This window comes from Engraulis encrasicolus, chromosome 2, assembly GCF_034702125.1.
Source record: "Engraulis encrasicolus isolate BLACKSEA-1 chromosome 2, IST_EnEncr_1.0, whole genome shotgun sequence".
In the NCBI taxonomy this organism is placed as follows: domain Eukaryota; kingdom Metazoa; phylum Chordata; class Actinopteri; order Clupeiformes; family Engraulidae; genus Engraulis; species Engraulis encrasicolus.
In genome coordinates this window covers 32,858,517-32,870,866 of record NC_085858.1, presented here as the reverse complement: position 1 = coordinate 32,870,866, position 12,350 = coordinate 32,858,517, and the positions used below count along the sequence as shown (strand labels likewise).

Below are 12,350 nucleotides of genomic sequence, written 5' to 3'. Positions count from 1 at the left end.
TTTAACTGAGCACAAATATTCTGACACACCCATAAACACTCACATGATATATGTACGTACATGAGCGCCTTTCTGCCATCGTCTTAATTATTTTCTTATGTGCATTCTTTCTCCCACATACTGTATGCTGCACTGCTTTTTTTCCCCTCTCTCTCTCTCTCTCTCTCTCTCTCTCTCTCTCTCTCTCTCTCTATCCCTGTCTCCCCCCAGCCCAGCCAAAGCTATCAGCAGCTCTCTCCACGAATGCATGCACGCAGACACACACATGCACGCACACACACACACACACACATACACAGACACACACACACACACACACACACACACACACACACACACACACACACACACACACACACACACACACACACACACACACACACACACACACACACACACACACACACACACACACACACACACACACACACACACACGCACAAATAGTAAACAGTGTAACTCTGCAAAAACAGCTAAACTTCTAAACAGCTAAACTTCTTAAACTAATGGGTTTGCTGACACAAACTCGACAGCTTATTCCACTTGAAAGCTCATCACTTCTTTATTTAAGGGGTGCACGGCGTCAGTCTGATCCACAAATACAGTGACTTGCTCACACATACACATGAAGACACTCCCACCACCACACACACATGTACATGCACACTCTCGCACACGGCCATTGTCATTGACTCATTGACTGGACTCAGGACAAAATCATCTGAAAGGGTCCCCCACTCAATACACGCAGTCTACTGTAATAATGAGGTCCAAATCTTGTCACCCCCGGGCCTCAAGACAACTGACCCCTTTGCTTCCCGCCCTCTCTCGGCTTCCCTGCACTCGCACACGTGCACCTCTGTGTAAACACACACAGACCCCTATGAGTCATTTGTTCTGGCCCTTTAACAATGGGCTGGTCCTGTCCTGTCCTGCTGTGGCGTTCCCCTTTCCTGATAGAAGGGCTCCCCTCTTTTCCTCCCATGCTCCTCGTCTCCAGTCCCTACTCAAGACTCTAGACCCAACAATCCCTCTGCAGTCACAGTTACACTATACTGTCTACAGACATGAACTCAAAGCAAAAGGAAAAAACCCAACAAGGGCTTTTGTTTGACCAGGGTTATTGCATTGCTCCAATCAGTTCCTGGTGCTGGTGCTGGTGGGATGTTTTTTTGCAAAAAAAAGTGGATTGATCCAAACAGCTGCCAGTGGAATGACCTTTGCAAACATGATGTTACAAAATATTGTTTTGTTTATTGTGCTATTTTCTACTGTTTCAGATGTATTCTTGTAGGCCTATTTCATCTGACTGGTCAGACTTGCCATTCCGGAGTTGGTCTATAACCAGCCACTCCCTCTACTGTAGCAGAGAGAGAGAGAGAGAGAGAGAGAGCTCAGTCTCTTTACGTGAAGGATTCCCCACCAACAGGACAGGTTCTCTTGCTTACCAGTCAACAATCTCCATGACAATGAATGTAGGCTACCATCATCACTTAGTAACCTGCCAATGTTGTACCACCATTAAGGGACGGTTGTGTTCTGTGACAGTGCTGCTGGCTGAAATTTGTGTGTGTGAGAGAGATTTTATTAAGCATAATCTGTAAAGCAATTTTTATAATGGGGCGTTGGGGCGGGGAAATCTGCTGCACAGGGATGGCATTAGTATGACTGGAGTAATAAAAAAGTGTTTCACATAGAAACTGTGTCAGAGCATTCCCTGAATCTGTCAGAGACCATAACCTATGTACAGACACCTGTGATAAGCTGGAAATTGTTGGCTTCTGGTTGGTTTCTGTTTATGAAATTGAAATAAATAAATCTGAGTAGTAGCTGTATAGCCACGACTGACAAAAAACTACAGAAATCTATGCATTTGAAATTGACACCCTCATTAACACCATTCTACTTGTCACATAGCGCGTGGAACTGAAGACTGCAAGTGTTGAATGACCTTCGTACTTGCAGGCCATAGTATCCAAACAAGAATGGACCCACGCCCATTCTATTGAGTGACAGGGCTGTTCCACCTTAAAGAGGGAGGATGCCATTAAATATTTTTCAGCGAAGCTGACTGCAACTTTAACCATACGTTTGTGTGTGACAGGAAGTGTCATTAGGGTGGTGTCACTCGAAGGACTGACGCCACTTGTACTTGGGACATACCTGTTCAAAGGGAGGTGTTGGCATTACGCGGAGCAGAAGACGTCAAAGCATAGAGACGTACGCGGGACAGCTCGAGCGTGCCCACTTCAAAGCAGGTGTCGGAGAGAAACCGTGACTTAGAAGCAAGATGTTTAAGAAGAAAACCAGCAAAAACAGCGTGAACATCACGCAGAAAAGGTTAGTAGTAAAAACTTCTCAGTATAACTTTTCAAAAGTTGGAAAGTCTACGGTCATTCGCGTTCAACAGCAGCTGCGAACAGTGAAGGTTCTGTTCGAGTGAAGAGGGTAGAAACTGATAAACGGCACAAAGTTCCCCTAACGCAAGTTAGGCTAACGCGTCTGTTTCGCAAATTTGTTTCAACTTTCTTTCAAGAGCAGAAAACTCACATCGACTCTCTTTTACCTGTTTATTTAGTCTACCTTTCTTTTCCAGCCTTGCCTTCTGCCGAAATTATTCTCTCACAACTGTCATGTCAAGCTGAAGTTAGTCATCTTATTTGTCATCCTATTTGATAAAGAAATGTCCTTAGTGGCGTTCATGTGGAGGTTACAGGTTTAGGCGCAGGGTGTGGTGATAATAGAACTGTCACTGGCTGCATAACTTTGTTATGGGTGTGATATCGTTGCTGAAAAAAAATCCAAGACCTATAGTGTTCACAAGTGATATTGTGCCTTCATAATTCAAGATTCCAGTTAAATCTCAATTTTCAGAAGAGAAGTATGACTGTCAAATTGCGTGCCCTGATGACCTTTAAAGTATATTAATTATCTGTAGCGACTTATTAATTAGGCCTACTGCAAGAATATCTGTCATTAAAGGTATAGAGCTAAATAGGCTACCTGTTGTGTTTGCACTAGGTGCTGCTCATGCTCACAAAACAGATAGCACGCCTTTCTATATCAGGCTATTATTAGTAACTATGAGTAACTTTACTTTCAAGAGAAGTAGAAGAAGGAGAAAAGACAACCACACACCCCAACTGTGTACTCAGGGTGTGTAAAATACCTGTTGCACACCTCTGACAATATCATCAAATCAGGCACCAGATTGATGTTGCAAGATAATAAAAAGTACTGTGTGGCATCTGATGCACTTTACATAGAGTGTGGTGAAACCACACATTAATCTTTGAGACAAGTAATGCATGTGACTCAGTCAGGTGTTAAACCAGTCGTTGCATCCAGGCAATGTCTACTGTCCCTTTCACACAAGTCTGTAGTTGACTGTGTGCCAGCTGTGAAGATTTTGGCCTGACAGGTTCTCATTGCTGGGTGATTATTCAGTACCTACCTGGCGTGTCCTGTAAGACGCTATTAAGACACGTTAGAGGGGGTGTGTGTCACGGAATCTTAACAATGTTCACAGACTCCACCCTTACCATTGTGTATGTGCTACAGTGACTTTTCTTGTTTGTATTTGTGGACATAGAAATGCTTTGTGATGTGTTCAACATATTATAATTATAACAGCCTTCCTTGTTTGCAGTGTTTGCATAGACTTCTGCCAGTGCAAGTAGGCTAGGTTGCCAATGTCAGGCAAAACAGAGGCTGGAAAACACTGTATTTTGCCCCAAAGCACAATAGATTTTACTGCTACGCACACACACACACACACACACACACACACACACACACACACACACACACACACACACACACACACACACACACACACACACACACACACACACACACACACACACACACAGAGGCGTTGCAGCCTCGTTTGGTAATGATGCTATTGTGTGTCATTTTGTAGTGTGGTCTTTCATTTTCTGTCATTTCAACCAAAGGTATTCCGCTGGTATGTGTCTGGTTTCCAGCCTATGGCTCTGTTAATGTGTCACTGGGTATAGGTGGACACGGTCGCGGGCGTGTCTGTCTTATCTGACAGGACACTCATCCACACACACACTCAGGAGAAGCATCATCCTTTTGCGTAAAAACGTATTACACAAACTTTGGACCCCCATCAGTGTTTGGCTGATACTACACACTGTGTTGACCACTCACTCATCAGTTATCTGAGGTGTCAAACACAGTTCACATTTTTCGAGTGATTGGAAGGGACTGGAATGATTAGAATGCTGTTTGAGCGCTGAGTGACTTGGTCCCCTGTAGTCTCGGGGTGTGACGATTTTTCAGTTTTGCTTTTCTTGTAGATAGACACGATGTTCCCAAATTTGCACACAAAGCCTGTGTTGCTTTTCTCCTCCTCAGTCTGACTGTAGTGTGCGTTTGGGATCTTGTGAAATTATATCATTGGAAACAGCTGGGAGAAAGGGGAAGGGTCCTGAGTGTGTGCCTCATACATAGTTCTGCTTGTAGGTCATCCTCATACGCACAACACACTGCACTGTGGTCAGTGAGGGTGTGCGTCTCTAGTACCACACTGTTTCAAGTGAGGAGCATGTTGTTTAAAGTGTGTGTGGCCTCCTTGACCAAGGAATAAACACCCACACGACTTCATCACTGCAGCTACTGTGCAGACCCTGTTGTGGTCCTTGTACTGTATGTGATAGGAAGTTGGTTTATAGTAATAGATGGTAATGTCTTCCAGGGCAAGATGATGTCTCTCTACTTTGGAAGCTGTGGTCCTGTAACCACTATTTTGAACTATTTGTATGCTCTTGTATATAAGTTTAGCTCTTACATTATAGACCTTCAGCGTAGTGAGTGTATGTTAAGCATTATCATTACAGTGTAATAGTTTCATTTACATACTGTTAGTGTGAACTTCGGTTCTGATCTCTTCCCTGTAAGGACAATGCGCCCTTTGTGTGTTTGTGTGCGTATTTGCTCTGCCACATTACTGTCTCTAAGCCCTTTAAGATTTACTTTATGACTTGTTCCCGATATTAAAACCAGCAATGTGCCTGCCTGTTATGCAATTGTTGCAAGAAAACTGGCCAAACCTGTTGGGAAACTAAACTCTATGCGTGGACCGACCAACCCAGCCCACTTCCAATTTGGCGCAGGCGCTGGCACTAGCATGGGTACTGCCCCTCCGCAGTTCCTGGTGATCATGCCCAATGCACTCAAGGACCACGTTTTGGCACCTTGATTCGTTTTCCACGAGAGCCATATGTGGTGAATGTGAATGGAGTATTATTGATTTGCATGTAGTGCTCCGCTGCTCTGACTCACTGCGTCCATGTTCTCTTGCATAACATAAGTGGAAGCAGGACTGTGCTCAGGGCCGGTTCTAGTCAAATTGGCAGCCTATACGAGCACCCCTTTTTCCTTCTTTGCGCATTTCGAAATTGGCATCATAAACTTATTGTCGTACAGCTGATCTAGTTCCTAGAGTACATATATACACCGAGTGCCCATGAATAATCACAGTGAATGTAAAGTTTAATGTTTTGTTTCACTTAACGTTGTAATTGTGTGGCACTTTTGGGCTTACTTGGTGCCCCTAAGGCTTTTGGTGCCCTAGTCGACGGCCTTGTCTGGCTATTTCTAGCGCCGGCCCTGGCCATGCTAAAGAGGGGTTTGTACTGCATAGATGGGAAAACCACAGAGAGAGTAAGTGAGCGAGCTAGCGAACCAGAGAGTGAGGGTGACTCATAGGCCTGTCAGTGTGCCAGTTCAACCGTGTGTGGGATCGTTCTCGTGAAAACCAAAAACTCTACAAGAAGTTCAATATGTGGGGAGAGTAACTTACATGTTGTGTCTTGTTGTTTTCAGTTCTATCAACAGATACAATTACACCATCTCACATGAATGTGTCAATTTTTGATTTACGTGTGATTCTTTTTGTGTGTGTGTGTGTGTGTTTGTGTGTGTGTGTGTGTGTGTGTGTGTGTGTGTGTGTGTGTGTGTGTGTGTGTGTGTGTGTGTGTGTGTGTGTGTGTGTGTGTGTGTGTGTGTGTGTGTGTGTGTGTGTGTGTGTGTGTGCGTGTGTGTGTGTGTGTATGTTTGTGCATGTGTACCTGTGTGCGTGCGTGCGTGCATGATGTGTGGATGTGTATGTGTGTGTGTGTGTGTGTGTGTGTGTGTGTGTGTGTGTGTGTGTGTGTGTGTGTTTATCTTTGTGCCAATGTGGGTGTGTCAGAGGATATGTAGTTACACTGGTTGATCCTTTCTGCATATAAGAAACACACGCTGCTATAGTAATGTTTCTCCACACAATGTGGCAGTACTTTGTGTGTTCAGTTCTGGCCAGGATGAAGCTATTCACTGGTCTGTGTGCAAACTCTAAGGCGGTTGTTTATGCTATGGTTGACTACCCAAAAGAAAATAGTGGATTTGATTGGCTGGAAGGGTAGCAGGTGGTGCAGTCGTGCATTCATGCACAATTTTTTCCTCATTGTAAAGTCCATTTGACAACTCTAAACGTAGAATACTGTTATTAGACAAGGAAGGCAAGGAAACATTGTGTCCGTGGTATAGTTACAGGTTCTATGGTTTCCTTCAAGTCTATGGATGAGATCCTTGTATCATTGTATCCTTATATCCTTGAATGTTTTATGAATATTTTACAGCAATGCAAGTGAATTTGGCATGGAAAAAAATATATCGAAGATAATGGACTGTTGAATTGAGCAAAAAGTGAAATGCATACTGTATCTCACAAGACATGACAAGCACAGAGTGTTTAGTCAAAGTAAATTAGCCTGCAGTGTAGACAGACCCACCTGCCCTCCCTCCCGCCATATAGTCATAAGGTTGAGGTATTTATAGTTTCAGGCGATATCCTTCACATTATACTTACATTTTGATGTTGATGTTCAGAGCAGAATGATTAATGGTTTGATGAAAAAAAATGCTTAGATTAGTGTTTCTCAACGGGGACAGTACAGCCCCCCAGAGGGTGTTGGGGAGCCCTAGGGGGCATTGAGAAAGATACAGTTGAGAGGGGGTGGTGCTTAGTTGTCATTGGAGGAATTAATCCATGCATTTTTTAATAGTAAGGGGGGCATTGGCAGGCTTATGGTGAGGTCAAGGGGGCATTGGGAGGGTTAGGATGAGGTCCAGGGGGCTTCTGTTCAAAAAAGGTTGAGAACAACTGGCTTAAATGCTTAGATAGTAGGCTTCCTACAGATGGTACTACAAGGTATTCTTACAGTTCTGAATTGCAATGAAAATATCAATGAAAATAAAAATGAAATGAAATAAAAATGTAATGTGTTTCTCCTATGTTTTGTTTGTTTCAGTAAAGCACCAGCCAGCGAGCTGACAGCCCTCATTGAGAAACTCCAGAAAAATGCGGACAAAGTGGAAAAGAACATTCTGGAGACAGAACAGAATCTTAACCGGGTGAGTGTTTTTGGAGAGCTTATTCATAAAAGCATTTTTGCACATCACTACATGTACACAAATAATAATATGGTTTTAACCCGTTAAGACACGGCGTTAGGAATTTGGTGTTACCAGAATTGCAATGACCAAGTCGTAGTGCATTTCTAAAGGCCTTGTGCACTGTCATAGTATTGTAGTACTATGGTATTGCAGTACTATGGTATGGTACTACTTTTCAATGACTATTACAGCGTGCCACTGGTTGTACGCGTGCATTGAGGGGGTACTATTAACGGTCAGAGAACTACAGTAACTGATGTAATTACAGCACTAGTAGTGAGATATTATGTAGTTGTAGGTATATAACATCATTCTTCCTATTTTGTAATTACATCCACAACTGCACCTCTACTACTTCTACTTTATACATCTCTGAGTTGGCTTCATAGTACTGTATTAGGGGTGTTGCGATTAATAGCAGTCACTAACTCCACAAGCGGTGTTTTCCTTGCGCTGCTGCTGCCATGTGTGGTGTTAGGACATGCCTGCCTGCCGCGGTTCTTTTTATATCTCTGAGGATACTTTTCAATGGAAGCCACTTGTTACAGGAAACAGGCTGCTGGGACATGTTTTGATGGCTGAAATCTCAACGCGTGCAGATTTCCTTTCACTCGCTCTTTGTTCTGGAAACACTGCACCTCAAAGACCTTTTTGAATAGGATGGGGTGCCAATGCCATCCTCTTGTTTTACCGTCGCTTTCGTCTTGACGGGTCTGACCTCAGCCAAAATGTTCATGTGGCTGTAGTTACAGTCGTATGTGAGACATGCATATCACGTAGGCCTCTCAGTCAAAATAGTCATACTACATGGTACATTTCACTAAAGTTCAGCCATTTTTAACTCTCAATGTCCATTTTTTATTGCACTGCATGGTGAGTCCTTCAAGTGAAGGCTTATTGGGACTTTTCTGTTGCAGTGCAAAGCCAGATGTGTAGTTGCTTTTTATGAGAAACTGAAAATTAAAAACAAACATTTCAACTACAATTGCCATACTCTCGTGTACTCGATGCCACCACGCCAGTTTAGACAAGAGGTGCAAGAATCACAAACACTAGGTGCCAGTTTAGCATCAGGGTTTACTCAGGGTCAGCTGTTGAACAGTATGGCAATGAGCACAGCCGGTGTATATCCCGCTGATCGCTTACGTCATTGCAGGTAGCACACAGACATTCCTTGCGCAAAGACTTTCCCCTTAAATAGACCTTAGAGACTAATAATTGTGTACCTACTCTTGTGCGAATGCAATGCTCTTTCAGGATGTGGCCAAAATCAACGAGGGCAAGCAGCCCCTGTACCAGGAGGACACCAACAAGCGCATCCTCAACTCCCTGGACCTGCTCAACTCCCTGGATGAGGACGCAGCTGCCGCCTCCCGCCTCCACCACCCCCAGGCTGAGATGATCGAGCAGGAGTGAGTACCCCTCATTACTTCACATTGCATCACATTACATTATATTATACTACATTACACTACTATACCGATGACCGAACAGGAGTAGGTAACCCCTCAGAATAACCAATTAAGCCCTTTGTTTGGCTGAATAAGGCTGAAAGCCCTTTAAGACTGGAAATTACCAGGTTGTAATCACATAATACTACACCGTCTTTCATCTCAAGCACTCCCATGTGGAGAGTGGATTCTAATCACAATAACTAAAAATCCTCTAAAACTGGCAATGACCATGTTGTCTGTTGTGGTAACATTACATTACACTCATATACTGCCTCCCGCCTCCAGTAACCCTAGGGCTGACATGATCAAGCAGGAGTGAATACCCCTGAAGACTGGCAATAACGAAGTTGTAATTACGTTAATTATATTACGTTACATTATAAGTGTAATTATGTCCCGTCTCCAGCAGCCCCAGGCTGAAATGATCAAGCAGGAGTGAGTGCCATTTTGAACAGAGGCCTTCCTAAATCCCCTGTAGCACGTCCCCTTTGCCTTTGATTAATGTGAGATCTCAGTTATCAAGGTGAGAAGAAGGAAGGGCTACTGTACCACCAGGGTTTTGGAAGCCCTTGAATGGAACTTAGCCCCCCAAGGTAAAAGGGGACCCCGACCACATTTGCAGTTTGTATTTATTGGAGCACTTGATAAGGCGTCCAATAGGCCCATAACCTCAGCTGTACCGCGTGAGGTAATCTGATCTGGTTTACAAAAACATGCCATTACGTGTGGCATGCGTTTGTGGTGCGGTCTGTCATTTGAGGATCAGTAGCTTGTCATTACCTCAGCTGATTCAGCATGCAACAGGTTTCGAGTCGACCACTCATTTCAACGATCAAATCCAAACATACTTTCTTGCTGTGTCATCTTCTAGCATGTGTCTTTGAGAAAATGAGACACCATAAGCTTACAATGGTTGCTTGGTGAAATTCATTGTTTATACTGTTTTTTTCCCTTCAATATCAACAAAGCATCTCTTCTCTGATTTATTTGTTTGTTTGTCTTGCGTGTGTCATCAACAGCATGAAACAGCTGCGTGACCGTGTGATGCGACTGAGGGAGGACCACGACAAGATCTACCACCAGACGCGCGGGGAGGGGATGCCCACCGTCAACTGGGGCAAGATTGTGGAGGAGAAACTGGTTAGTCACACTCTCTTTCTCTCTGTCTCTGTCTCTCTGTCTCTCTATCTCTCTTTCTGTCTCTCTCTCTCTCTCTCTCTGTCTCTCTCTCCCTCTGTCTCTCTCTCTTTTTCTCTCTCTCTCTCTGTCTCTCTCTCTCTCTCTCTCTCTCTGTGTCTCTCTCTCCCTCTGTCTCTCTCTGTCTGTCTCTCTCTCTCTCTCTCTCTCTCTCTCTCTCTAGTCGAACCCACCTGGCTAAAACACAGCTCCACCAGGCGGTTTTACACAATGCAACACATGCTCTACATACACACACACACACTCTCTCTGATGTAACATGTGTCTTCTCCTCTGCAGCACAATGCAGTTATGAAGTTTTACGTAAACAAGCACACCACATAGTACATACCAAACCCAGTCTTTGATACAGCACATCTTTTAGTCATGTGGTTTTAACCAAACACACATATATAGTCCGTGATCCAGTAGTGCATATGTACATAAACATTGATTCCTTGAAGTAGACATCTGCCTGACTTCTGTTTTGAATTAAGCATGAGTAGTTCTGGATCACTGACAAGATGGGTTTTTTTATATCTTGCCTTGTGATCTCACAGGGGAATCTGAACAACAAAGGGTTCGGACAGGACTTGCCCTCTATTGAAAACGATGTTGAGGAACACAACATCTTCCAGAGTGAGGTGGAGGCCTTGGCACCCTACATCAATGAGGGAGACGATAAGGTGAGACATCTGTGCAAGCTTTCAACAGATCGCATGGGTATCATTATCATTGTTATACTTCCATACTACCGAAGGTGCTGGAGGCATACCTTTTCTCTGGTTGTCCGTCCCTACTGTATGTGTGTCTGTCCCTCCACCAATCACAGATTTTTGTTTGTGCAATAGTATTTGAAAGGGTGGATGGATTTTACTAATATTTTACTTTACTTTTACTGGATCTTGTGTGGTAATACTCTAATATAGGCATTACGCAATAAAAGGCACATGACGCGAATAATAAAAGGCACCATGAACATTTTATGAGTAGCATTAGTGTTATTGTAATACTAAGTTGTAAGTTGCTATCATAGTCACTGTTTACAGATAGCCATATTGCATTGCTGGATGAACAAACATTTCGGTAGTAAAGTTTCACTGTATCAGTGACAATTGACTGACATTGTCTGTCTGTCTCTGTCTATCATTCACATCACAGGATTATGTGGGAGGGGCCCAGCTGAAGTACAACAAACTCCTGGTAAGAACAATACTAACACCTCGAAATGAAATGCATAGATATTGTCATTGTGTCCACCGTAGAATATCTGTATCATGCTCTTATTAGCCATGGAAGTAGCAGTGAAATTATAAACATGCAAACAACTGCAAACAAAGATATTAAAGCATACTGTGTAGTTGGCATATTTTTTGTGATGGAACATTACTGTTCATGTAGGCAGCTCCTACCACCTTGCAGAAAATGGTAGAATATGGGGGCTTCTTAGATCTCTGTTTGTATTCATCATGCTGCTTACATAAAAACAAACGTGAGGACTGTGCAGGCCGAATGTCAGTGTGTGTGTGTGTGTGTGTGTGTGTGTGTGTGTGTGTGTGTGTGTGTGTGTGTGTGTGTGTGTGTGTGTGTGTGTGTGTGTGTATTTGTTTGTGTGTTTAAGTGTGTGCACGTGTTTGTGTATATGCAGAGTATAAAGTAGAAGTAGAAGTATGGGTACACTACTACACGATCTTACACCCCAATTCATAACCTTTACCGTAGTCATTCCACGATGCGTAATGCAAGGGTGCCTCTACGTTCACTTTTTATCTTTGCATCTGTGTACACATTATCTTTACTTAAAAAAATAAAAAATAAAAAAGGGCCTTTATTTGATAGGACAGTTGGAGATGGTGACAGTAAGTGAGTAAGAGAGAGAGAAAGGGGAGGATCGGCAAATGACCCGGGTCTGAATCGCACCCGGGTCGCCGGCGTAGTAACCCAGTGCCCTACCGTGAGCACATTGGCTACGTTTACATTACATTTTTAATTCCGAATGAATAATTCAGATTTAAAGTGAGTTAATGCTGAACTAAATGTCTCATGTAAACGTAGCCATTATCTTGACCAGTATTTTGATCTGCTCTCCGCCTCCAGGCCAACTCCACGGCTCGTCAGAAGCACCTGGTGTCCCTGCGTGACTACATGCAGCGCTGCACTAACGAGCTGTACTGGATGGACCAGCAGGCCGAGGAGCGCATCGGCTACGACTGGAGCGACACCAACCTGGACTACCCGGCCCGCAAGAGGCAG

The 12,350-nt window shown here is 43.7% G+C and overlaps 1 protein-coding gene across 1 annotated transcript in view; it reads left to right on the top strand.

Moving 5' to 3' along the window:
- Positions 1-2,030: 2,030 nt before the first annotated feature.
- ppl (periplakin) overlaps positions 2,031-12,350 on the top strand; it is a 23,019-nt gene continuing 12,699 nt past the window's right edge. Inside the window, exons 1-7 of the mRNA XM_063186854.1 lie at positions 2,031-2,340; positions 7,323-7,425; positions 8,725-8,879; positions 9,941-10,061; positions 10,658-10,783; positions 11,259-11,300; positions 12,195-12,350. The exon at positions 12,195-12,350 is cut by the window's right edge and continues 6 nt beyond it. Coding sequence (XP_063042924.1) covers positions 2,291-2,340; positions 7,323-7,425; positions 8,725-8,879; positions 9,941-10,061; positions 10,658-10,783; positions 11,259-11,300; positions 12,195-12,350 — 753 coding nt within the window. The 5' untranslated portion in view covers positions 2,031-2,290. The remainder of the gene's footprint in view (positions 2,341-7,322; positions 7,426-8,724; positions 8,880-9,940; positions 10,062-10,657; positions 10,784-11,258; positions 11,301-12,194) is intronic.